The sequence below is a fragment of the Podarcis liolepis genome, assembly GCF_965112155.1.
Source record: "Podarcis liolepis genome assembly, chromosome: 5".
In the NCBI taxonomy this organism is placed as follows: Eukaryota; Metazoa; Chordata; class Lepidosauria; order Squamata; family Lacertidae; genus Podarcis; species Podarcis liolepis.
The window spans coordinates 27,475,555-27,500,235 of NC_139556.1; the positions used below are offsets into that span (position 1 = coordinate 27,475,555).

General features: G+C 41.3%; 1 protein-coding gene across 6 annotated transcripts in view; it reads left to right on the top strand.

Annotated features, from left to right (window-relative positions):
• The window catches only part of GRID1 (glutamate ionotropic receptor delta type subunit 1), a 716,702-nt gene that overhangs the window by 545,848 nt on the left and 146,173 nt on the right, over window positions 1-24,681 (top strand). For all 6 annotated transcript variants that reach the window (XM_083502465.1, XM_083502466.1, XM_083502469.1 and 3 more), the window contains exon 5: window positions 11,966-12,019. In XM_083502465.1, coding sequence (XP_083358591.1) covers window positions 11,966-12,019 — 54 coding nt within the window. The remainder of the gene's footprint in view (window positions 1-11,965; window positions 12,020-24,681) is intronic.

A 24,681-nucleotide genomic window follows, 5' to 3' on the forward strand; every position in this document is an offset into this window, starting at 1 on the left:
AATGGAAAACTCTTTCGTCTTGCGCGTTTTTCGTCTTGCGAGGCATTCGTCTTGCGAGGTACCACTGTAAAGTGAAGAGAATTGCATTGCATTATCGCCGCTTTTCAAATATAGCATACTCTATTTGCTGTATTGGCCATTTGGCTTTTTGGCCTGAGGTTGGAGCACTGAAATAATAAAGGGAGACTTAAATGAAGAAAAGGTTGGGGAAACATTCTGGCTTGCTAGTTAGATGGGAAATTCAGAAATGTGTTTTATAATTTGAAAAAGTATTCTGGACCACTGAAATGGATCGGTCATTGTCAGTTGCAGTAGGATGTAATTCAGTGTGGATGTCTACAGCCTATCTTTTTGTAACCATACATAAACTGCAGCTGAGTCTTATTGAAGGTTTTAGTTTTAAGTGAGCAAAATGAAAATAGTGTAATTGGGGGGGGGGGATCCAGCACAATGGTGTGCACATAATGGCAGAGTTTGAGACCTAACACTTTGCACGTTCAGGGGATGGCTTGTCTGCATTCATTGTTTCCCACAATAAATAAATAAATTTGTATCACATCCCTCCTTCAAGGAACTCAAAACATCACGTATGGGGTTCTCACTTTTATTCTTATAGCAATCCTGTAAAGTAGGTTAGGCTGAGAGATTACTGTGCCCAGCACAAAGAAATTCTCAGGTTACGGCAAAGCATTTTTCAATGAAGGAGAAACACCTACTCCCCCTTGGAAATATAAAAGCTTTCATTTTTTGGATCTGCCTCTGGAACTAATTGGAACACACAGATTGCCTGTAAGGCAGAGGGCAAGAGTGCAGAAAAAAATGTGACATCCCTTATTTTTAGCAAATCTAGAGTTGAACTTTGGGTGATGTACCAGATATAAAGTTTATCAAACTATTGCCCACTTGTAGGGCACATCGTTTTCCCCATAGGAGTGGGGATTGGACAGATCTGAATTACTCTTATTTTTATAATTATAGCGCTAGGGTTGCTTTGACTCTTTTAGCCCATGATGCCTTTCTACAGCATTAGATATTTTTTGCAGTGGGCACAGTCTAACCTAATTAAATCTACAGATCACCTCTTCCATTTCGTCTTCAATCTCTTACAAGCTGTCAATTTGCCTTTTCATCATACACAGCGACTCTGACTCTCTCTCTCTCTCTCTCTCTCCACACACACACACACACACACACACACAACCTTTCTTAAGATCTACACTGAAGAAGAGTTCTGATGAACTTGAATGCTTGCATGCTGCCTTTTCATTTCCATTTAGATTATATTAGTTCCTCTTGCATATGAATCGGTAAACAACCAAGTCTACTACTAGGAATATACAGTACAGCTATGTGAAAAAACAGTCTTACAGTGCAATCCTATCATGTCTACTCAAAATGAAGCCCTGTTGAATTCAATGGGGCTAACTTCCAGGTACGTAGAGTTAGGATTGCAGCCTAACTCAGGTATACTTAGTTTCCATTTGAAAACAACCACAACCACAATTAAATACAGTATGTAGTGCCAAGTTCAGGCTCAAACAAATTAAAGAGCTAGTAACTGACCTAAAAAGCAAACCGTGGGAAGGTATGGTGGTGGTCAACTTTCACCTCTCTCTTGTATGGAAGATTTTGTGTAGTGGCTATTTGATCAGTTCCGTGCGTCCAACTGTGATCCTGCAGACCAAAAGGACACAGGACTGTTTGGTTCAGCAGTGGTAATGGCAGGAATGGGATGTCTCTTGTTACACTAAGGAGGTGTATGCAGGGACAGATCTACTATGAAACTAATTAAGTTTAAGCTTAAGGGCCCCTAATCTAGAGAGGCCTCGGAAGCAACTTTCGTCCACATTGCTCTGAGAAAATCGGTCTAGTAGACCCAGTTTGAGTTGCATGACTCAAATTGATTGATTTTTCATTAATATCCTAAATTCCTAAATGTTTACCATTATGGGGCAGTGATATGGATGGGCATATTCATAATGTTGTGCAGCAATAATTCAGGATTGGAGGTTTAATTTGAAATTTATCGCTGAAGAATCTAATCTTCTGTGGGCCAGACTGTTCTGAGGTGCCGTTGGGCGTTGAGGAGCTGGTCAGATAACCCAATATGTTAACACGATCTGAAAAAAATAATTGTTTCCCCAGAAGTACTTTGTGGCAACCTTATTAATTTTTGGTTTCTGATTTCAAGAATTGGCACTAAACACCTGGAAAACTAGCTGAACCAAAAAAGGCTTTTATTTTCCCTAGCCTCTAATGAAAAAACAAGGGCTGAGTTGTAAAGTCCTTATCTGAATGGTAAAAGATTGTCACTTTAGCCCTTGTTGCCTTAATTTTTTTAAACACCTTAATCTTTTAAAAACAGTTTAGTTTGGGATCAAGAAACAGCATTGAGGCTGACAACCTTCCTGCCAAGTTCTGGGATGATGCAATTTGGAATGGCTGAGATATTAAACCCAGAATGTCTGAGTTTCTAATAGAAATGTCAACTCGATATTAGCTCCAGGAGTGCTACTGCAATTTGGAATGGCTTAAATGTACTTTTTGAAATCCAGCGGTGCCCCTCAGGCTTGTGGAGCTGCAGGAGTATTTCTGCAATGTGCCTTGTTATTCGGTGGCCTACCTGTTTGTGTGGCATTTATCTCTTAGGGGTTAACCACTTACATAAAATATATATGACTTGTCTGTAGTTTTAGATATATTTTTTTCTAGATGACTTTGCAAAGAGAGTGGGTGCATGTGAAAGTACATATAGAGTTTTCTCAGCTGCAATTTATATTTAGAGAATGTGTTTGAATTTGTCTTTAACCTTTATGTGTTATACAGCTTACGTGCATTCTGCAGAAAGAAAGAGATAAACATAGTATGCTTTAATTGCTTTTTAACTGGATTAATAGGACCGGAGTACTGTGCAATTTTACTGTGGGACAAATTTAACATGAATGCAAATCACCATTTGGAGTTGGGTGTTCAGTGCAAATTGCTCAAAGAAAGAACACATTGATGGCGCCACATCTGTCCATGAGGCAAACTTGTAAAATGTCGGACCGTTCTCCTTTCACACATTTAAATATTCCTCAAAATGTCTTAGTCACGTTGCTGCTGTGCAATATAAACTCTGGATCAGTTCACACATTCATCACGTGATAACCATCAGGGGGATATATTCAAATGTAGTTGAAGCACAAACTCTGGATCAGTTCACACATTCATCACGTGATAACCATCAGGGGGATATATTCAAATGTAGTTGAAGCACCATAGATAATGTTTTCATTACCTCATGTGATCTTAGCCACACACTGTTTTGCAATGGAATCATTTCACATATCCAATTGTGAGAAGTCAGGTGATATACATAGTTGCCCGAAACAGCTCTTAAAACTGCAATTCTGAATGTTCTTAGAAGAACACACTTGGATGTCCTTCTCAACAGACATGATAAGGCTTGTGGTGTTTGTCTGCCTATTTACTGCTTGAAGCTTGGGGGAGCCCTAGAGGCCTATTTATATATTAGATGTTAATTTATCCCAGAATATCCCCCCCTCCGGCTAGCTTCCTTCACACACCGAAGCCTAATATCCCCAAGATGGAAACATTTAGTAGAACAGATTGCTAGAGACAAAGTAGGGGGGTTGGTAAGATGGTGGGAATGTATACTTTTTATGTATGTGATGCTAAAACTGGCACAATATATAGTACCCTTTAGGTTAGCCTTTGTCCAGTTTGGGTCCCCAGCTGCTTTGGGACTAAAACCCCAATTATTTTGAGCCAGCATGGCTGGTTTTCAGGGGTGATGGGAGTTGTAGTCAAATATTGGCAGACTAAAATTGTGAAAGGCGCTTTAGATATTATCCCAGCTATATATGAGCCAGTTCTTCTGTGAGCAGCTCATGTATGTTTGGAAGAACATTTAAATGCTAGTCCTCATGGGTGGTGAGAGTAAGACTGCTTTAAGAGATGATCTGGAAGGAACCAAAATAAAATATATTAGAAGTGTGTGGGAGTGGTGGTCAACAGCAGAGAAGAGGAGTGTGAGAGAATGAGGAAGATGAACTAAGATGGTGCATACTTATACCAAAGTATAATGAAGTATTGTTATCATACAATGGTTTCCATAATTGCTTCATAACACAAGGATTATGGGTGAGGCTCAATTGCATGGGGTGTTTCCACTGAAAGAACCCGTGTGGGAGCCACATAACAGAGAAGCAGCTCTCCTACAGCCACAGCAAGGATAATTTCTAAAGGGCACCACAGTAGAGCCATCGTTAAGTTTGATTAATAGTTTCTTTCTGCTCCTTTCCATTGTAAACCTCTGCATTACCTGACAAAAGAATGAGCATATTGATTTGATTGCAACAGCACAACCGAGAGACCCGTGAATGCTAAAATGCACAGTTTCTTAAATGAATGATCTGCAGCATCTCTCTTCTGTTTCCCAGCATTGGAACCGTAGTGGCAAAGGCTTGATGGAATGCAGCAAAGTGTTTTGCCACCATGTTTATGCTAAGGTCACAACCCATCCCAAACTAAGCACATTTAAGTACTACTGATTCCAGGAGGTGATGAAATGCCATCCTCTCCTCCCTCTATCGTCTTAAAGAGTCACAGTGCAGGATAAGCAGTGTGGGATTTGGGTGGGGCAAAGAATTGCCTGGCTGAGAGATAGGTCAGGCAGATTGATAGTGACTTGCTTAAGCTCACTCTGCATCCAAATCCAAAATCAATTTACTTCATCACACTGGCTCGCACTGGGGATAAGCAGGTGCTTATTGTTGCAGCTATGTGTCAGGTAAAATTGACACATTCCTTTCTAACTTTCATTTCAGAAATAGAATGCAGATGAACATGAGGATGTGCACCACTAGATGTGCACCACCTACAGGAAATCTTTTGAAATGTATAATCTGCTGCAACAAGCAATCATAATACATTTTGCTTAGACTGTGAAAATTAAAAGTCCCTTCATGTAGTTATTAGAAATGGATTAAAAATTATTCTTTATCAATAAAGTCAGATGATACAATACAGTAAGCAGATACTGATTGTTCTTTTACTGCCAAAGCGGAGCGGTGATTTATCATTAGAACTGACAGGCCTCCAGCTACTCTGAAAATGGGATTCTTTTCAAAACAGCTATTTCTAGAAGGCTTTCATTTATATACCTCATCCATGTTGAAAGCTAGGAAACAAACTGGATAAAGGAGTGCTCTGATAGCTCAGTTGATAGAGCACGAGACTCAATCTCAGAGTTACAGATTTGAGCCCCACATTGGGCAAAAGATTCCTGCATTGCAGAGGGCTTGACTTGGAACTCAGATAGGTAAAGAAAAAGCATTGTATTTGTGTTGTATATGTGATATAACACTGGGATAAATGAACATGGCGCTGTGGTGTCCCGTCTTTTGCTAACGGATTTCCCTGTATGAGTTTGCAATGCGTGTGTAGTGTTAGAATATTCCGTTCCACCTTAAGGGACAGGCATGAGACTGTTGTGTGTCACATGTCTGTTTACACTCCAGCACAGCTTGCTGGGAACTTCCGTTTGTGTATAGCTTTTGCTTTTGCTTCTTGCTTTGGACATGAAGGGGAGAAGACATGTTTTTCCTTTTGTCCTGATGTATGCTGAATAAACGGCTTGTAAATATGCTCAGCACAGCCTCTCCCTGCCACTTCGGTTGCACAGCATTATTTACTTTGCTGAGTGTGCATGCCCAGCTTCTGAAGCCTTCTGAAGCTAGGGTCGCAGTTTCATGCTGATCCAAAGACTGGAGATCGCCTGGCACACCGGCCGGTGGGCTGGGGCCTGCTGGGAGCCTGCCAATTGCCCCCAATTCCTTGGCTGCATCCCAACATCCAGCCTAGATCCCAACATCCAGCCTAGATGGCTCTTGTGGTCCCTTCCAACTCCAGGATTCTATGAAGAGATGGAAGAATTGAGCAGTTTCAAGAGGTGCTTAAGTGAGGGCTCCAGGTTGCCCCCATGCGCTCTACCATATGTTGCCACTGCTGGCAGGCCTGGAAAGACTCCTTGGCAGACACATCTTTGCAGAAAATATAAAGTTTGAAAAATACCGAGGGATGCTCTTTGTACTGAGTATTTTAAAAAGCTCTTGAACATGCTACCTGCAACCCCCTCTGCTTTACTAGAGCAATACACATGCAAATAAGCAGCCAGCAATTGGCCCTCATAATGCTCCGTTATCAGTATGTCTTTAAAACCATGAGGCATGTTGCTAAGATCCCAAACATAAAGTCCCCTGGCAGGCTAAGCCCCTAAGAGAATGTTAAGCAAGTGACTTTAAATAAATGTTCCTTCCCAACAGCTCTGCAATTAACTTGTATCGGCGACTGTGTAGCATGTAGTTATTCAATAGTTAACATTCATATAAATAATCTATGACATATTGAGCTTTGTAAAAATGAAATCTCACTGAAAGCTCTTGGAATATATCCATGTACAGGAATTTGCCTTTATTTACTATTCTATAAAGACAGAGATGAAATGGAATGTGTGTAAATGTGGAATGCCAGCTGCATTAAAGGCAGGAAGACTTGCTGGCTGGTTGATTTTTGTTTTGCTTTCATGCTAGATGCAAACCTTTCAATGCTATTTAAGCTTAGGAGAATAAATTGTTTTAGTGCTAAGGCTCTGTGCTCTCTCCAATCCCTGCCAAAAACAAAAAACCACATACCCCCGACTTGGTACCACTTGCAGAGCCCAACCAGGTATAAATATAATTTTTCAATTTCGCTCTAGTGAAATTTGTGTGGTCTCTCATGCATACTTCCAAATCTTATGGCCAGCCTATCCCACCGTAAGGACAAATGTGTTAGTGCAGTAGATATTGGGAATGAACTGTTAGTAACTGCAGAAAAGTAAATGTTTCAAGACCTCTGGTTTTTATTTTGTAGTGTTGCTGGTGTGTATCCTGCTGGCATTGAGATATTTACTATCGACTGCTGCTCGATTTTTAAAAATAACTGTAATTGGCTGTATTTAAATTGTTGATGTGTTTTTCTTTTATCTTTTTTGAAAACCACCCTGGGAACACAAAAGAGATGAAGGGTGGGGTTTAATCACATCAATCCAGTCGGCCGATCAGCTTAGCTGACAAGTATCTATTCCTCCCTTCAGCATAAATTTTGGTTGTCCCAGATTATACTAATAAGAGCAGAGTCGAATGTATGATAAATCATGGCAGCCCATCATGAGAGTAAATCTCATTTTCATGGCAGAAGATCCTGATCATTTAGATGGAGACACTAAATGTGGATGTGCCCAAACTGCTTTCAAAGGGAGTGTAGTTTTCTAATGCAGTTGCATACATTTTCTTGTGTCTTATTAACTAGTTATGTGGTTTATAGATTTTGAGAACATGAAGTTTTAATTTAGTTGTGAAATACCATTTTATCTGTAGTGTTATATGTTCATTTATCTGCCTGGAAACTGTGTGCAAGCCTCCTGGGAGTCTGTTATCACTGAAACTCTTTTTGGATTCCTTTGAAATGCCTCAGCTTTTCCACTTGAGCGCGAACCTTCAAATACTCAGCATTTTCTGTGGCAACTGCAACCCAGGCCTACTGCATAGATAATCTCTTCATCAGCCCTGGACTTCTTCCACCACTATATATATATATATATATATATATATATATATATATATATATCCAGTGTTGGTGAGAGGCAGCTGGTGACCACAGCATAACCTGAATAACGACATATACCAGTGTCTTCTGTGGGATACACAGAACTCCCATGAGAAAGATTTTTGGTTTATCAGAACCTGCTTTGCTTCTTTCTTTTTTTAAATAATTTTTATTGATTTTAACATATAAATTATAAAATGTACCACAAAACTTATCACTTATACAATCTTTTTAGATTTCCATCAGCACCTCTGATGATCCACCGTTTTAACCACTTCTTATGCATTTCTTAACTTTATATTGCCTTTACATCTCTTAACAAATCATCCTTCCCCTTCTCCATTTTTGCAATACTTCCAATAATACTCCTCACAGAACTTCTTGCAAACCTACAAACGTCGTCTGATATTCACAAATACTTTTCAAATAGTCCGTAAATTTACTCCAGTCTTCCATGACTTTCTGGTCCCACCGGTTTTGAATCCTTCCTGTTAGTTTATCTAGTTCTGCATAGTCCATTAACTTCATCCTCCATTCTTCAATCGTCGGTAATTCTTCTTGCTTCCATTTTTGGGCCAGCAATATTCTTGCTGCTGTTATTGCATATAAAAAAAGCTTATATTCCTTTCTATTTATATCACTCCCAACAATGCCTAGTAAAAATGCTTCTGGTTTCTTTATAAATGTAGATTTCAACATTTTTTTCATCTCGATATATCATCTCCCAGAAGCATTTCACCTTTTTACATTCCCACCACGTGATAAAATGTTCCCTCTTTTTCTTTACATTTCCAACATTTATTACTGACTTTATACATTTTCGCTAACTTGACAGGTGTAATATACCATCTATACATCATTTTCATCACATTTTCTTTTAGGGCATTGCATGCAGTAAATTTTAAGCCTTCTTTCCATAATTTTACCCAATCACTCAGCTGTATATTATAGCCAAAACCTTTGGCCCAGTGAATCATAACTGACTTAACCTCCTCATCCTTCAAATGCCATTCAAGCAGCAATTTATACATTTTAGACAAAATTTTAGAATCAACCTGTTTTGCTTCTTTCAAGGATCCTCAGAGATGGCGCTTGAGCAGAATTCTAGAATTTTGTCTTAGAATTCTGCCTTCTGTGACATTTGGTGGTAGCAACAATAACAATATTAAACACAGTGCTATTTTTCTAGAAAATTAGGTGCTGGAACTCATAATGAATGCCTCTTCAGTTCCCCTATAATAACAACGGCACCCACCTGAGAGGTGCTGGAACGGAGTTCCAGCTGGGGGAAAAAGCCCTGATTTTATTTTTTTGTGTTTGTCTCTGACAGTAACATAAAAATAGCCCTACAAGAGCAGACCAACAACCCATTTTGTTTTTATTTTGAGGTAATATTTAGTCATTATGAACAGCAGCCATTGGTAGCTTTAACTTCCGTGAATTTATCTAATCCCCCTTTAAAACCACCAAGGTTAGCAGCTACCACTATGCAAATTCCATGTTTATATGCTGTGTTGTAGAAGTAGTTTTGTCTCTCCGGAAACTCCTACCCTTCAGCTCCATTGGATGAGCCTAGGTTCTAGTACTGTGAGGGTGGAAGGAAAACAAGTCTGTGTCCTTTCTCCCCATACTATGCATACTTAAACACTCTTACTATGGCCTCTTGTGCTTCCCCTTTTCTGAACTGAAAAACACTAAGTGTTGTAGCCTTTCCCCACAGAGGACTTTTTCCAGGTCAGTGATCATTTTGGTCACCCTCTTCTAACCTTTTCTAGCTCCGCAATAACCATTTGGAGATGTGGCTGCCAGAGCTGCATTTATTTAGAATTACATTTTTATCCTGTCCTTCCAAAGGAGCCCAGGGCAGCTGTACACTGCATTCAGAGTGTGGTCACATCACACATTTGTATAAAGTCATTATGATCTTGTATGTTTTATTGTCAAACCCTTTTCTAATGACCTCTAACATTCACCTTTTGTATAGCAGCAGAATGTTGGGTTGACATTTTCATTGAGCTCTCCACCACAACCCCAGGATCCGTTACTGGTCAGTCACTTCCAGCTCAGATCCCATCAATGTATATATGAAGATGGATTGTTTGTTTGTCTGGAACTTCACACTTGCTCACCCTGAACCAGATTTGCTATTTTGATGCCCATTCTTCTAGTTTGGAGAGATCTTTTTTTCGAGCTGTTTGGTTTTGCCACCCTAAATAATTTGAGGTCATCAACAAACTTGGCTACCCATGCAATATCACGTGCTAACTATTTCAGTTCACTTAGTGTCTCTGCTCACCTTTTGGTGATTACACCTCCTCTATCAGCCTCCTTTTCCAAGGAACCCCCTGACCGGCTCTTAGGAGTGACTTTCCAGGACAGAGCAGAACCCTCTTCCAAAAGGTTCCTTCCAAGACATTCTGTTTGCAGTTCTCTGGATTCAATCCATTACCTCTCATTATGAGGATTTATATTAATGGACTGCAATGAATGGGAATCCTTTTAAAGAAAAAAATCAACCTTTTCCCCTAAAATCTGTTTGAGGTGCAACCAAAGGGAAATGCATCTATTTCAATGTGTTTCTTTTTGTACTAAATTTGCAGAAGTGATTTGTTTGGGTATTTTTAAGGTGAAATAAATGAAAGCTGGAAAGTCTCCACTTTCTAATGCACTATCTGTCTTAAAAGCTGTGTTTCTTTTTTGGGAGGAAATGCTGCAGGCCATTAGTCCTGAATGAAGTCTAGAGCCTCGGGGAATTTTATGAAAAATGGACACACACACACACACACACACACACACACACACACACCATAGGAATGACTGAGTCATTTTGTACATACTCTAAAACATTTCCATGAGGAAAAATCCATTTTTCAATCTCTTGAACCATATATTACACAGAATAGCACAGGATGAATAACTAAGCTTTGCTTCTGCAACAATAGCCACTGTTGTTCTGATATACGTAGACACCCTTAGGTTAAAAAAAAAAATGACATGTTCATGTGGTGTGCTTTTCTTTTGAAAAGATAGTGCTGCCCAGACTCATGCAAAGTTACAGAATAGTAAAATCTGCAGGGATTGAACAGCTCTCTGGCTATGTCTTGTGCCACCATTAGCTGATAGGTTACCAGCTGGGAGATCAGACGATCTTTGAAACCTGTATCCAATTTTGTGCACCCTTTTGCTGGCTTCCACTGTTGCTGGTAGCAGATCTTTCACCACTGCAACCCTGGTAGCAAAAAGGCTCCACGCTTACAAGCAAGAGGGTTTCCAAATATTTTTTTCCTCAGAACCTCAGATTTAAATGACTGCCTCCCCACCCTTTCATATTCTTCAGAAAGGAAGAATATGAAAGGGAAGGTGGATGTCACAAAAGAGAATAAGAGAAAAGCAAGATAATGTAGACGAAGCAAGAACAGGGCAGGATCATCACAATATTGGAGAGGGAGCATTCTTTGACTGCAACCCATATTGCTCCTTTTAACTTACTTTCCACTTCCAGGAAATCTTGTTGATGGGTAAACATGGACTTGCTTACGGTGCTAATATTTCATTAGTAAAGCAATCTGTACTTCAGTGTGCTTTACCAATGACCTGTCATTAGTAATAATTGGGCGGGAGAATTTGCTCAACCAATATTTGGTTGATCACATTGGGATGTGGGGGCGGGGCACCGGGGTATATTTGGGCGAGCTTTCCTTCAGGGAAATTGGGACATGTCCTGGGGAAATTGGTGCAATTTGCACAACACACTGTGTGAAATCACTTACTAGTACTCCACCGTCGGATATATGAAATACTAACAAGTCAGCTTCTTTCTGAAGCCCTTTCCCCCTCTGCATCACATTGCGGTTTTGCATCCATCAATTTAGCCTGACACATCATGTACAGTTTCAGCCTTCTTTCTGAAGCCAGAAAAGACCTATTCATTGCATTGATCCCGTACTTGGTCAGTGTCCTAGTTAGATGAATAAAGGAAGCCCTAAGGAACGCTGTCACAGGATTTATATACACCATAGAGAATTAAACCAGATCCTTCTGGATTTTCCTATACTGAATAAATGATCTTTGATGCTACAGTGCTGTGTCCTTGTGAGCTGCCCAACTGGAGGTAGCCATCTAATTCACAATGAAGTATGTAGCTCTTTAGATGACTGCCAATTATATAACTATTGTATGAGAGCAAAAAGTGCCAGAAAATACCTATTGTAAGCTCTTTGTAGCACAAGGCATACATTAACTGGGGAATGTTTTCCAGCTCCTTTATTTTATTTTCAGCTGTTTATTTCTTTCTTTTCTTTCCTTTCTCTAGGCAGTGGAAACCAACCTGGCTTCAAAGGATAGTCACTGGGTCTATGTTAACGAGGTAAGAGAATGAGGCTGCGTAAAAAGGTTCCTTTGCCTATTGTCTCTCTTTCTCCCATCCATTTCACTCTCATCTGCCCACTCCTCTTCCTTTTTTGTATTTAACAATAGACAACAGTAGTGGGGAAGGGGGGTTTCAGAAAGTTGAAGGTGTTGTGATAGAGCCATCACTTCCAGTGGTTTACATATCAGTTTCTTTGTCAAAGCAGCCAACTCCTAAGGACTGAGGTCCCTTCGGCCTCCACAATAAAATATTTGAGGGGGCTGCCCCCCCAAGTTGATAGGCATTGCTGCGTCTTGTGATCAGTTATGTGGGGTGGGGCTTACCTCCCCCCCCCAAAAAAAAATCCCTTGCCCTCTGTCATCTCTTTTTTGCAGGGCTTTGAAGCAGGGAATGGGGATTGTGCTGGGGTTTAGGTTTGTGCTTTGAGACTCCAGACCGCCCCCCAAAAATGAAGACACAGTGACATGGGATTTTAGTTTAAGTTATTGGGCAAAATTTAGACCACAACTTTATTGAATACAGAATGTGAGTGGTATTGGCTTAGGCACTGGAATCATCCAAACTATCTCAGACTCCCACCCGCATTGTGGAGAATCTGATAAAAGGGTGAAACACCGGCAGAGGGAGCCCCGCCAATGCAAACCGACTCAAGCTCCCCCTGGTGCCCCCATGGGGTCCTGGTATGACCCTAGCCCCTACCATGGGGTTTCAGACAAGACCCAGGCCAACCCCTGATTCCTTTAATGGAATACCCTTGAGCTTGGAGGGGCAGGTGGTGGATGCACCTCCCCTCCCCACACATTGCTGATCCAATGCCTAACTGCCAAACCTTACAAAGTTGTGAGGATTGCTACATGGTAGGTGAAAACCAAATGGCTCTGCCAGTCTGTCAGATGGAAAATTTCCTACCAGACCCCCATTGCAAAACAGGTGACCAGCAACGTCCATAGCAAGGCCAACACGCCAGATAAAGGGTGGGTGGGTGGGTGATCCACTGCACGAAGGCAGGAAACATCGCGCAAGGATTAAATAATGTTTCACGGCCACCCCCCAGCCAAGCCATTGGCTTTAGGGACCAAGTGGCCATGAAACGGCCAACCAGAGTGGAGCAGGGCATAGCCCTGCCCACACTAGGAGGTGGGAGATGCCTGGGGGCCTGAGAGCAACACGTACCCTCTTTGAAGAGAATCCAATTTGTTGGATGGGTGTGTTTCACAGTCCTTTAGCTTCCTGAGCTTTGCTTCTCAAGTTTGGTGTTTGCAGATTGGCTCATCAGCTTCGCGAGCTTCCTTGGTCCCAAGGCTCGGAAGCTACCCTGATCTTGGCCCTGCAAGTTAGCAGTTTTACAGATCTTTGCAAAGAATAATAAAAAAAAACCAGACATCCATCCTCTGGGGGTTTCCTGTGCATCTCCCCCACAAGCAACATTAATGTGTCCATTAATCAGAGGAAAACAGTGCCAGATTAAACCCTGTGGAGGCCCCTAGGCAGTCAAAATCTCAGGGGGGGGGGCCTTGAAAATTATCTCCTAATATGTTTTTGTAATTCTCTATCAAATCAATATTATTTTGATCCATTGTTGCGGGGCCCCTGAAAGGCATGGAGCCCATAGGCTGTTGCCTACTCTGCCTATTTGGTAATCTGGCAGTGGGTGGGAAACAGATGTGATTCACATACTTCTTATCCCTCCCTCTGCTTGTCAAGTGTACCATCTTTGGACAAAAGAATCAAAACTTGTAAACATCCAGCTTTACTGCAGACACTGTTGGCGATGGAGACTCTCTCACACTAACTTCTGTTGGTGGGGTGGGGTGGGGGGGATAGGACAAGGAGATTGTCTCTCTCCAGCCTGAATAATACCAGAATGCAAATTGTACGGCTCCATTTCCAGACTTCGTCTTGGCTGGCATAAACAGCATGATAAAGATCAAAACAAAGTCCCGAGTGTGCCCAGGAAATGGCAAGGCTTGTCATCCTGTTCTTTCTCATGCTGACCTACTCCACTAGCTGTGCTTGTAGGGAAGAAAGAATTATTCCACATAAACCTCAGAAATGCAGATATATAGCTCTTGGTGGTCTGTAAGCTTGCAGTCTGTTACCATGGACAACCGAGAAAGCACTGAGCTTACATGTAAGGCCGCTGCTCTCCAGTTTGCAGTGTCTGAATGTTACAAAAGATTAGCTCTCTGAGCTTGATGCATTAACATCTTTTTCTGTAGAACTGAACTGATTCTATCACTGTTATCCAGTTCTGCATTGAAGCAATGCACGGGTTTGGTTTGTATGCCCCCCCCCCAATTCCACTTAAAGGATAATCGAGCTTTATTTATGTTGTGTATATCAATACTGGGGGCGGGGGGAGAATGTCCCTAAGCTGTATTTTATAGAGGCCCATATTGAAAGTCTGCGCACTGAGAAATGACTCATAATATAAGCATGGCAGTGGGGGGTTAGGGAGAGAAAATTTCCTATGTGATCATTTATAAATTTCTGGCCACTTAGTGGAAGCTGCATTATTATAAACATTTGTATATCTTAATAAATGTATGTTGTTTATGTGTTTAAGGCTGGTAAAATATTTAAATAAAGAGAGCTGTGTTATCTGTTGTTTTGTGCTAATGCATTATATAGGGGACATCAAGTTTAAGTACAGACTTCTTTGTTCACATTTCATACCGTCCTTTGCCTCTCACTAATCATGCGGAGGAAGGCAGCCATATATGTTAATAGGAACTATAAATTGCTTTTGTCTGGTTAGCGGTAATGCATGGAAATTAAAAGGGGTAGTGGGTATAAAATTGCTACCTCCAAAAAGCCATTATGAATCTTCTCCAGTCCCTGTGATGTTTATAGAACTCGTTCTTTTTTGCTGTAATAGCTTCGTAAAAAAAATCACCACGAGAAACGCACAGAGGAAATCAGTGTTTATATTCACATAAATACAATGCACTGTCTACTCTGTACAGGGTTTATAGGAGGATGTTGTTGTTGTTGTTGTTGTTGAGGTGCTGAAATTCACTACCCCCAATTAAAACTGTGTAATATGATGCATAATTTTTCACCTCTCTTCTGCCAAAATAAGACTCCCGTGGGCTTACAAATATGTACATCATTTATTAAATGCCACAAAATATGGACCCCCTTCCACTGACAGAGTACAGATAGGAAAAGCACTTGCAGGATGCAGATCTAAAGGTATCAATCAGAAAGTTCATGAGACAAGAACAAATTAGAATCCCTACATAGTGTGATAAAATCCTGGGGACAGGGTTATGATGGGTTACAAAGTGCAAATAGGTACATAAATATAATCCAGCGAAGAACTATCAATGTGCAAGCTTATATAGACTCTATAAAATTCAATTGAGTTAAAACAGGCAACTATACATTCTCTCAAATGTCTGGAATCTGAGAGTTTGAACAGAGTAAATATGTACTCAGAGAAACAGAGAAGCACTTGGTATGCTGTCTAGCTACAGAGGGCTGGTGGGTGGCTGGCTTATCAATTTGGACCTTCTGTATGGATTGGAAGGAATTAACCCGTGTAAAGCCTTCTGTCCTACTTCCATAAAAGGACTTGCTCTCTGGAGTTTGATTCAAATTTGAGATACTCAGGCATGCATTTTTTGCAGCATGTAAAGTATATGCACTGTTAATGGAGCATGTCTTTTTCGGTCCATAGCTGACTGTTTTCTTCTGCCATTGTAAATCATGCTATGGGATGTGGTGGCCATTGCCTAGGATCTAGGGCTCAGATTGAAGCATAAATCCACCCTTACCAAGTAAAGGAATATAAACATTAGGTTGAAAGATACATGGCTTTTGGCTAGTCTGTTAGTGTCCCTCATAATTCCTCAAATGTTTTGTCTGAAAGGAACCTTTCCATTTGGTTCAAACAGCAATGCAGTCATACCTTGCTTCTTTAACAGAATGCGCTCCTGGAACCATTCAAAAACCAAGGCACAGCTTCTGACTGCCTGCAGGAGCGTCCTGCAGCCAATTGGAAGCCATGGAAGCCACACCGGACTTTCGGCTTCCGGAAATAGTTCAAAAACCGGAATACTCACTTCCGGGTTTCGATCATTCAGGAGCCAATTTGTTCAGGAGCCAAGGCATTTGAGATCCAAGGTTCAACTGTAATTCAGTGGGAATTGAAGTTATATTCCGATTTTTTATTTTAAAAAGGAACAAGCCACTCTCAACTTGTGTTATGCCTGGATTATCTGCATTTCAGGAGGGATGATCAGGATGCAAGTCACAGAGCTGCAGGGTTAATATTTATCAGAATGTGCAAGAAAATTAAAGGAGAGGAAGGACAAATGAAAGGATAAGTGATCTGCTTAGCATAAAAGGCTTTAAGAACAAGGAAGAATGTGGAGGAAAGCAAGCATCTCTTTGACAGCTGTGGGCTGTAAGCAGTTTGACCACTCAGAAATGTGACAGCACAAGTCCCTGCAGGATCAAGACCAGCATCATTCAAATTCCAGGAGAGATCCCACAGGAGGACCTAGACAGGATCAAGAAATCCGGTCCAAGCTGACAAACTATAAGGAATGCAATCCAAATAACAAAGCTGATTCCAGGCCAGAATCAGATACACGGAGCTTACTTGAAGCAGTCACAAACAGGAATGTCGAAGGGCAAGGAGGCAGATAGTCAGGGCAGATATATCACAGTATTGAAAACCAGATACCACCCAGCCCGTGTGTTTGTGTGTGTGTGTGAGAGAGAGAGCGAGAGAGAGAGAGAGAGAGAGCTCTTAACATTTGTGCCACAGCCTGGTACTTGATCTTTGTGTTTTATTAAGCAAAAGAAAAACCTTAAACGTGGTGGCGAGATTTGCAGCGACATATTTTATCCACGTACGTTCGTTTTGCATGTGTGAGTAAACTGAGTACAAATATGACACGGACATTTTCCCATGATTAATTCATGGCGCAGCCCTCTCGAGTTAATAAAAATGTAAAAGTAGCCCTCAGAGCAATTTCAGTTGTGCATCCTTGCCCTGTGATTTTATATAGGGTGGCCACGCTTCAAGATGACCTGTTTATTCTACTATGCCCTAATATTAACTATCCTGTGCAAATTCTCCCTGATGCCTAGGGCAAGGGAGAAGCTTTAGGAAATGGAGTTGGACTCAGACTACCTGTGGCAGCGCTCTACTGATTGGCGAGTGGGGAGAGAGGCCATTTTTTTCCCATTCTCACTCATTTGAGCCCTCTGTGCCATTCAAATACAGCTCCAGGTGATCCAGAATACATGGGAGGTGGCACTGGGGACTGCTGGATTCACTATCTGCGAATGGAACGAGCCTTTCCATTGATGGAAAGGCAACTCTGGATCCATCCCAGGGTGTGTGAACTCCCATTTTAGATTTGTAGAGAAGAAATGTCAAAACTGGAAGGACTTGCACTTCCTGTTGTTTCTTAGATTTTCCATAAGTGCTCTAAGTGAGCTACACATCAAGCCCTGGCCTGTAATTAGCTAATTCTGGAAGTCAACTTCCTCCTTGCTGTATCTCCCTGTCGATGCAACTTCCATTAGCTGCAGTCAGTGTTTCCAGACATAAATTGGTTATAATGAAATTTTCTCCCCTTTGTTTTGATGGGAAGATAAAGTGCAGCCCCATTGCTGTCACCTGAAATGCCACAAAACAGATTTAATTACAAGTTGCTAAAGTAAGTTGGAGAGCTGAAGGTTAGAGTTGCTACTTGACTTTGAGGCTTTCATTTGTGGCTATTCACGTTAATGACTTTCAGTCAATTCAGATTAACACACATCCAATAAGTTTCAAAGGGTAGCGCTTATTACCTCACCACAAGCTATCATTACCATTCTTTTGTTTCTTTTATCTGTCAAACACATTGCCAGAGGAAAGAATGTCATGCTTTATTCATGTTGTAAATTCTCTGTATGAGATCCCAGAAATATTTGAGGATGTTTGTTCTTTTCCTGTTACTGTGAGATTAGATCAGAGTTTCTATAGTACGGTAGTGATAGGAAAACACTTACTTTGGTACTTCACATTGGCTTACGGTGCAGAAACATCCAAGAGTGTCTTCTCAGCATATCTCGGTAAAATTAAGTTGAACAAAAAAAGGTGTGCAACAAGATGTTCTTTTGAAATGAACACATGTGAGAAACAGTCCCAATGGACTGCAAGCGGATAAAACACTCATTTTTAAAAACTCAAGTTTACTTTCCAAGACCACCTGCTGCCTACAGATCTGTCTGTTGTAAATGTTATTTCGCAGTTGATCAGGTGTAAACACTGATTTCCTTGTAATTAGGCGGATTTTTAAAAATCTTAAATTATTTTACAATAAAAATGGAGAGTGGTATACATTTATTCACCTGCTTTTCCTCCTGGATCTGTACCTGTCCCACCCACCTCTGCTACATAGCCCTGAAGGGGCGTCTGCCAAGGAACATAGCTCCCAGGTCAAAAAAAGGTTCTCGCCCTTGCCCACAATTAATATAGACATTTCCACTGTGGGTGTCATGAGTATTCTTATCCCAAGTTATGCTGCCATGTGATGTGACTATTGGCAAAACCTATTTCATAGAATCATAGAATCATAGAGTTGGAATAGACCACAAGGGCCATCGAGTCCAACCCCCTGCCAAGCAGGAAACACCATCAGAGCACTCCTGACATATGCTTGTCAAGCCTCTGCTTAAAGACCTCCAAAGAAGGAGACTCCACCACACTCCTTGGCAGCAAATTCCACTGTCGAACAGCTCTTACTGTCAGGAAATTCTTCCTAATGTTTAGGTGGAATCTTCTTTCTTGTAGTTTGGATCCATTGCTCCGTGTCCGCTTCTCTGGAGCAGCAGAAAACAACCTTTCTCCCTCCTCTATATGACATCCTTTTATATATTTGAACATGGCTATCATATCACCCCTTAACCTCCTCTTCTCCAGGCTAAACATGCCCAGCTCCCTTAGCCGTTCCTCATAAGGCATCGTTTCCAGACCTTTGACCATTTTGGTTGCCCTCCTCTGGACACGTTCCAGTTTGTCAGTGTCCTTCTTGAACTGTGGTGCCCAGAACTGGACACAGTACTCCAGGTGAGGTCTGACCAGAGCAGAATACAGTGGCACTATTACTTCCCTTGATCTAGATGCTATACTCCTATTGATGCAGCCCAGAATTGCATTGGCTTTTTTAGCTGCCGCATCACACTGTTGGCTCATGTCAAGTTTGTGGTCAACCAAGACTCCTAGATCCCTTTCACATGTACTGCTCTCAAGCCAGGTGTCACCCATCTTGTATTTGTGCCTCTCATTTTTTTTGCCCAAGTGCAATACTTTACATTTCTCCCTGTTAAAGTTCATCGTGTTTGTTTTGGTCCAGTTCTCTAATCCGTCAAGGTCGTTTTGAAGTGTGATCCTGTCCTCTGGGGTGTTAGCCACCCCTCCCAGTTTGGTGTCATCTGCAAATTTGATCAGGATGCCCTTGAGTCCATCATCCAAGTCGTTGATAAAGATGTTGAATAAGACCGGGCCCAAGACAGAACCCTGTGGCACCCCACTAGTCATTCTTCTCCAGGATGAAGAGGAACCATTGATGAGCACCCTTTGGGTTCGGTCAGTCAGCCAGTTACAAATCCACTGAGTGGTAGCATAGTCAAGACCTCATTTTACCAGCTTCTTTAGAAGAATATCATGGGGCACCTTGTCGATTTGGAGTTTCGCAACCTTCTGACTAGTTGCAGGCCCTTAGCCAGACCTAGCAGAGTACACGCAGAATCCATGGAAGCAATTGGCGACTTGGCTGCAGATAGGATAGACGAAGCAGGAACCAGGAACTTGTAGTTAGGTGTTTATTATATACAGTGGACTATTTACAGGAACAGAACACGGATCTTTTGCTAGCTCTCTCTGACACGACTCACAACCTCCTACACTCACACAGAACTCTGAACTCACGAACCTCTGAACTAACACATTCCAGTTAGTAGGCCACTAATTATCACTCCCTTGAGAGAGCTTGACCAATCAGGGAGCGGTCTCCATGTCTCTGTTATCACCAGGCAGACTTACTCCTTCAGATTGCCTTCTGGCTGTCTGCCAAACCTTAATTGACTCTGTGTGAGTAGCTGCACGTACAAAGTTTCCCAACAATGACACTAGGCCGCCATCATGTACATTGAGGTACATGTATCAGAACCAATTTGTAATGTGTGCATTGACACTGAAGCCTCTTTGTCTTTAAGCCTGGGACCATGCACAAACTTCCCCAGAAATACTAAACTCAGTAGAATTTGCTTTCAAGTAAATGTGTCTAGGATGTGGCTGCATGATTATTTTAGTCCATTCCTGGTCTGTTTAATTTTCTTTCCCTCCAACTTCCAATGGATCCTTGATTTAATGTCCCCTACCATCTCTGCCCAATTCTGCAGAGCACCTGCTCTTCTACTTTTGACTGTCAGAGGCCATGCTACCCATTCAGTGCATGATGGATGATTATTTACTTTGCTGTCTCTGCCGTAGTCTAGACTTCCTTGCTTCCCATTTTCACCTCATGGCCTCATTCATTGTTTGTGCTGGTGGCTTTATTTCTCACTGGTCTGATGTCATTCTTGGCTAATAAATCTATTGGTAGCTGTGTTCTTCCTCCAAAACTCAAGTGATTTAGATTATTTGCATCTGGGATGTATTTTATGTAAATCTTCAGCTGTTACTGCTTCTCTCTATAAATAATCCGTTACTTAAAGTTAGTTCTCATTGAAATAAATGAGACTTAGATCATGTCTAACTTGTCCCAGTGGTTTCAAGTAAGTTAAACTTAGTTTGGATACAGTCCATAGTTAATATTGATGGAAGCAGAGTAGGAAGAGCATTGATAACTAAGATGGTGCTGTCTTGATAATGAGGTACAGAACTTAAAATATCATAATCAACATTGTTTACTGAATACAGTGGTACCTCAGGTACATACACTTCAGGTTACATACGCTTCAGGTTACATATGCCTCTTGTTACAGACTCTGCTAACCCAGAAATAGTGCCTCGGGTGAAGAACTTTGCTTCAGGATGAGAACAGAAATGAATTAAGTACTTAACCCTCTGGAATGAATTAAGTACTTAACCCGAGGTACCACTGTATAATATTTGGGATATTTTTTGGCAGAAGAAAGCTTCAGTCCACTTTTTGTTTCCAGTGGTGGCTGGGTATGAAAATGTTCCCCATACCCTATTATCAGTCTTCAGGTACTGTACTTTCTTCTGCACGCTTAACACATTTTCAGTTTTCTGAGTGGGGTGGGAATAGCTTAATCATTTTTTTTCTACAGAGAGTAAGTGTCAGGGACTCACAGGGCTCTGGAGCAGGTGGAAGAGGTAGCAGGGCCAGAGGCTGATGCAGAGAAAGAGAGTAGCGATTTATGGGGTTTTGTGCCTCCCATAAGACAGGAGCCCTAGCTGGAGGATGAGGAGGGGTCTGAGTAGTCGGAGATGGTGGAGGAAGGACAGGCGATGCCTGAAGGGAGAGGGCTGGCAAAACCCACTCTGTTTCCCTCCCCCACTGCTCCCTAGGATCTGGCGGAAGGGGGGGCGGTTTAAAGAGCCAGGCAGACCAACAACTTCAATCTAGGAGAACTCACAGGTTGCTTGTACTTGTGCCATCAGACTAGAGCACTTAAGTTGGCATGTTGGCATGGCCCCCTGTTGCTCCAACAGTCTGGCCCAGGGCACAAGCCTGGGGAGGGGTGGCAGCTGCCTAGCCATTGTAAGTTCATACTTTGGCAATAAAGAATTAAACTACTGGCTGTTTGTACTCCTTGGGCTGGATATGCTCAAGACAGTAAGAGGCAACAATTAATATCATTTCCTAATAATCTTGGAGAACAGATGTACCATTTGTTAGCTTCCTGAGCCCTGTGGAAGTATTTCAGGGCCAACTCAAGGCAGTTTTTTTTCTGAGCAGCTAGAGGATACAGTAAGAGTAGGATGCTGTGGAAGCCACAGGTGGGCCCAGTGAAGGAGGGATTCCAGCAAATGATACAGTGGCAACAGGATCATTCCTCCTCTCCTTGGATCCAGCCCCTCCCATGGATCCGGGTGGTGGTGGTGGGTGGGACTGAATAAGCAGATGGCGTCTCATAGTAATGGTCTCGCTGAGGTTGCGTGACATCATGCTTGTGTTTGAGCAGGCCAAGCAAAATGCCCAGACCTAGCCACAGTACCAGGAACTCCAGCTGGCACTGTAAATTTGTTTGTTCATTTCCATGCAAATTGCTGGTGCTAGCTGCTTTGTTTCCTCCATGAGTCATTGAGTGAGGCTCCATGCTTGTTTATCCTAAAGAAGACTGTTTAGGGGTACTCTCATTTTCCTACTCATATTGAAGTACTGCCCCTCAATGAGGCCAAAGTTAGATTTTTTTGTAAAAAAAAAAATTAATCATTTTTTTCAATACAAATAACAACCGCAAAAGACACATACAACAAAAACCATAATAACACAATTTGACAATTCAGATTTGACTACACTGATATACCTATGACTACACCTTTTTAAACAATATTTTCCCACCTCTCTCTCCTCCCCCTACTTCCCACCACTATCCGCCTTATCGCTTAAATATTCCTTCCAGATTTCTTCATATTTATCCATTCTTAATTTGCGTCGACATGCAATTCATTTGTATGTAGCTAATCTGTCCATATTATCAATCCATGTGCTCAATGGAATCTTTTTGCGGCTCTTCCAATTCATAAAAACACGTGTTTTTTTGCTTCTAATATAGCATGGTACATCCATTATTATTATTTTGACCCCTTGTAATCTCCCAGGCCAAATTTAGATTCACAAAATGTTTAGGGGTATGCGTACCCCTGCGTCCTCCCAGAAAAAAAGCCCTGCTTGTTTGCATACCTAGAACTGCACCAACCATGACTCCACATTGCTGCTCTTCTATAAACCAAAATATGCAAGTAAGGGAAATCCATTTCACGTTTTTAAAGCACCAGCCCTGCTGTAAATACTGCATATAAGTCTACAGATTTTTCATCAACCTCATGATCCTCATGCCTATTAAAGTTTAATCTTCAGATTTTTCTCAGGGACATTTTTTTTTCATGGAACTCTTTTTGGTTTGGTAAATTATTAATGTCATTAAAATTTATAATTTTCCTTCATTACCTCTAGGAAAATAGGAGTTTTTAATGTGAAACATAATTGTCTCATTTTGCAATTTGTGTTATGATAACTGAATGCAGCTAAAGCAGATTTAAATATTTCCCCTGAGCAAAATAGCTAGGTATTGCAAACACAATAATTGATGTTCTTTGTCTGCAAATAAATAAATACACAAATGGATTGAGTACTGGGAGCCTGAGATGCTTTAAAATAATCTTTGGGTTTAACTTCCTGAATGTTCAGGAAGATTAAATATTCAGTATGTAGTTTTGGGGGCTGAAGTGGTGGTGGTGGTAAAACGTTTTTCCCCAGAGGCCTCCAGAGAGCATTAGCTGCCTGTGGGATGCTGCCTCTTACAGAAGCTAACAAGCAAAGCAAGAAGTAGCTTCCACTGACATAGGTGCTGCCCCTTCCATTCCCAGACCATAGGTTATTGCAGAAAGATCACTACATCTCATCTCTGCCTTAGAAGGGGAATGTGGGGTTAACAGAAGTTCTTATAGAGTTAGCAAAGTTAATGGACAAACTGCGAGAAAAGGACATTAGGGACTTTGAAAAAGAATGAGAACCTTTTACAGTGTATTTGCAGAAACAAAAAAAAAATAGACTTGTTGGCAGGATTTAAATAAACATTTACAACTTTATTTACACAAAACAAGAAATATCACATAGTATTATATACGAACAGCAGAATGTATCATTTGATGCAATAAACCAGAAATGGAAGCTGAGGGAAGTCAACAGGGAGGGGGGAATTGAAAAATGAATATTTAGTATTGATATTGGAGATTTGTTTGGAAAATGTAAAATCAACAAAAATTTTGACAACAACAAGCAGAAGTTCTTATAGACTACATTCTGTCTCCCCCATCTAGCATATTTTTAGATGTGTGAGCTACCAAATGTGTTGGTTCTGTCTTTCTGCCTCAATCTCTTCCCCACACCCCTGAGTTTTAAGAACACTGAAGCTCAAACACTTCCCATTGTTAATACAGGCATTTTCATGTGTGCAATATGTGTGCAATCATGCACACGCGCATCATGCCGAATCCTGAAAGTGACCAGAAAACGTCACAAGAGGGGTAGGGGTAGGGGGTGGAACGGGGTGTTTGCAGGCTTTTCCAGTGGTGTCTCAAATATACACAATTTCACTTAAATGTGTGGTGCCTTGGAATGTAACCTCCGCATAAACTGGAAGTTGCCTGTAACATGGAAATAGTTTCTTACTTATGCAGCCTCCCCTCCCCCCCCCCCAGCAACTATTTAAATAAATACTCTATATGGGAAATTGGTAGCTTTCGAATCATCGTGTGTTTTCGGTCGTAAGTTGTGAGAATTATGTCAGCTTCTCATAATACGTTTGCCACTGAGGCGTTTCCCCTGGCCACAAGAGTAAGCAAATAATGAGACTATTAAGTGCAGCTATGCTTGATCAGACCAAAAAGCAATGCTTTGCATGTACTGTTGGGTTTGATATAGCTTGTGTTCATCGGTATGATCTTGATTGGATGTAAT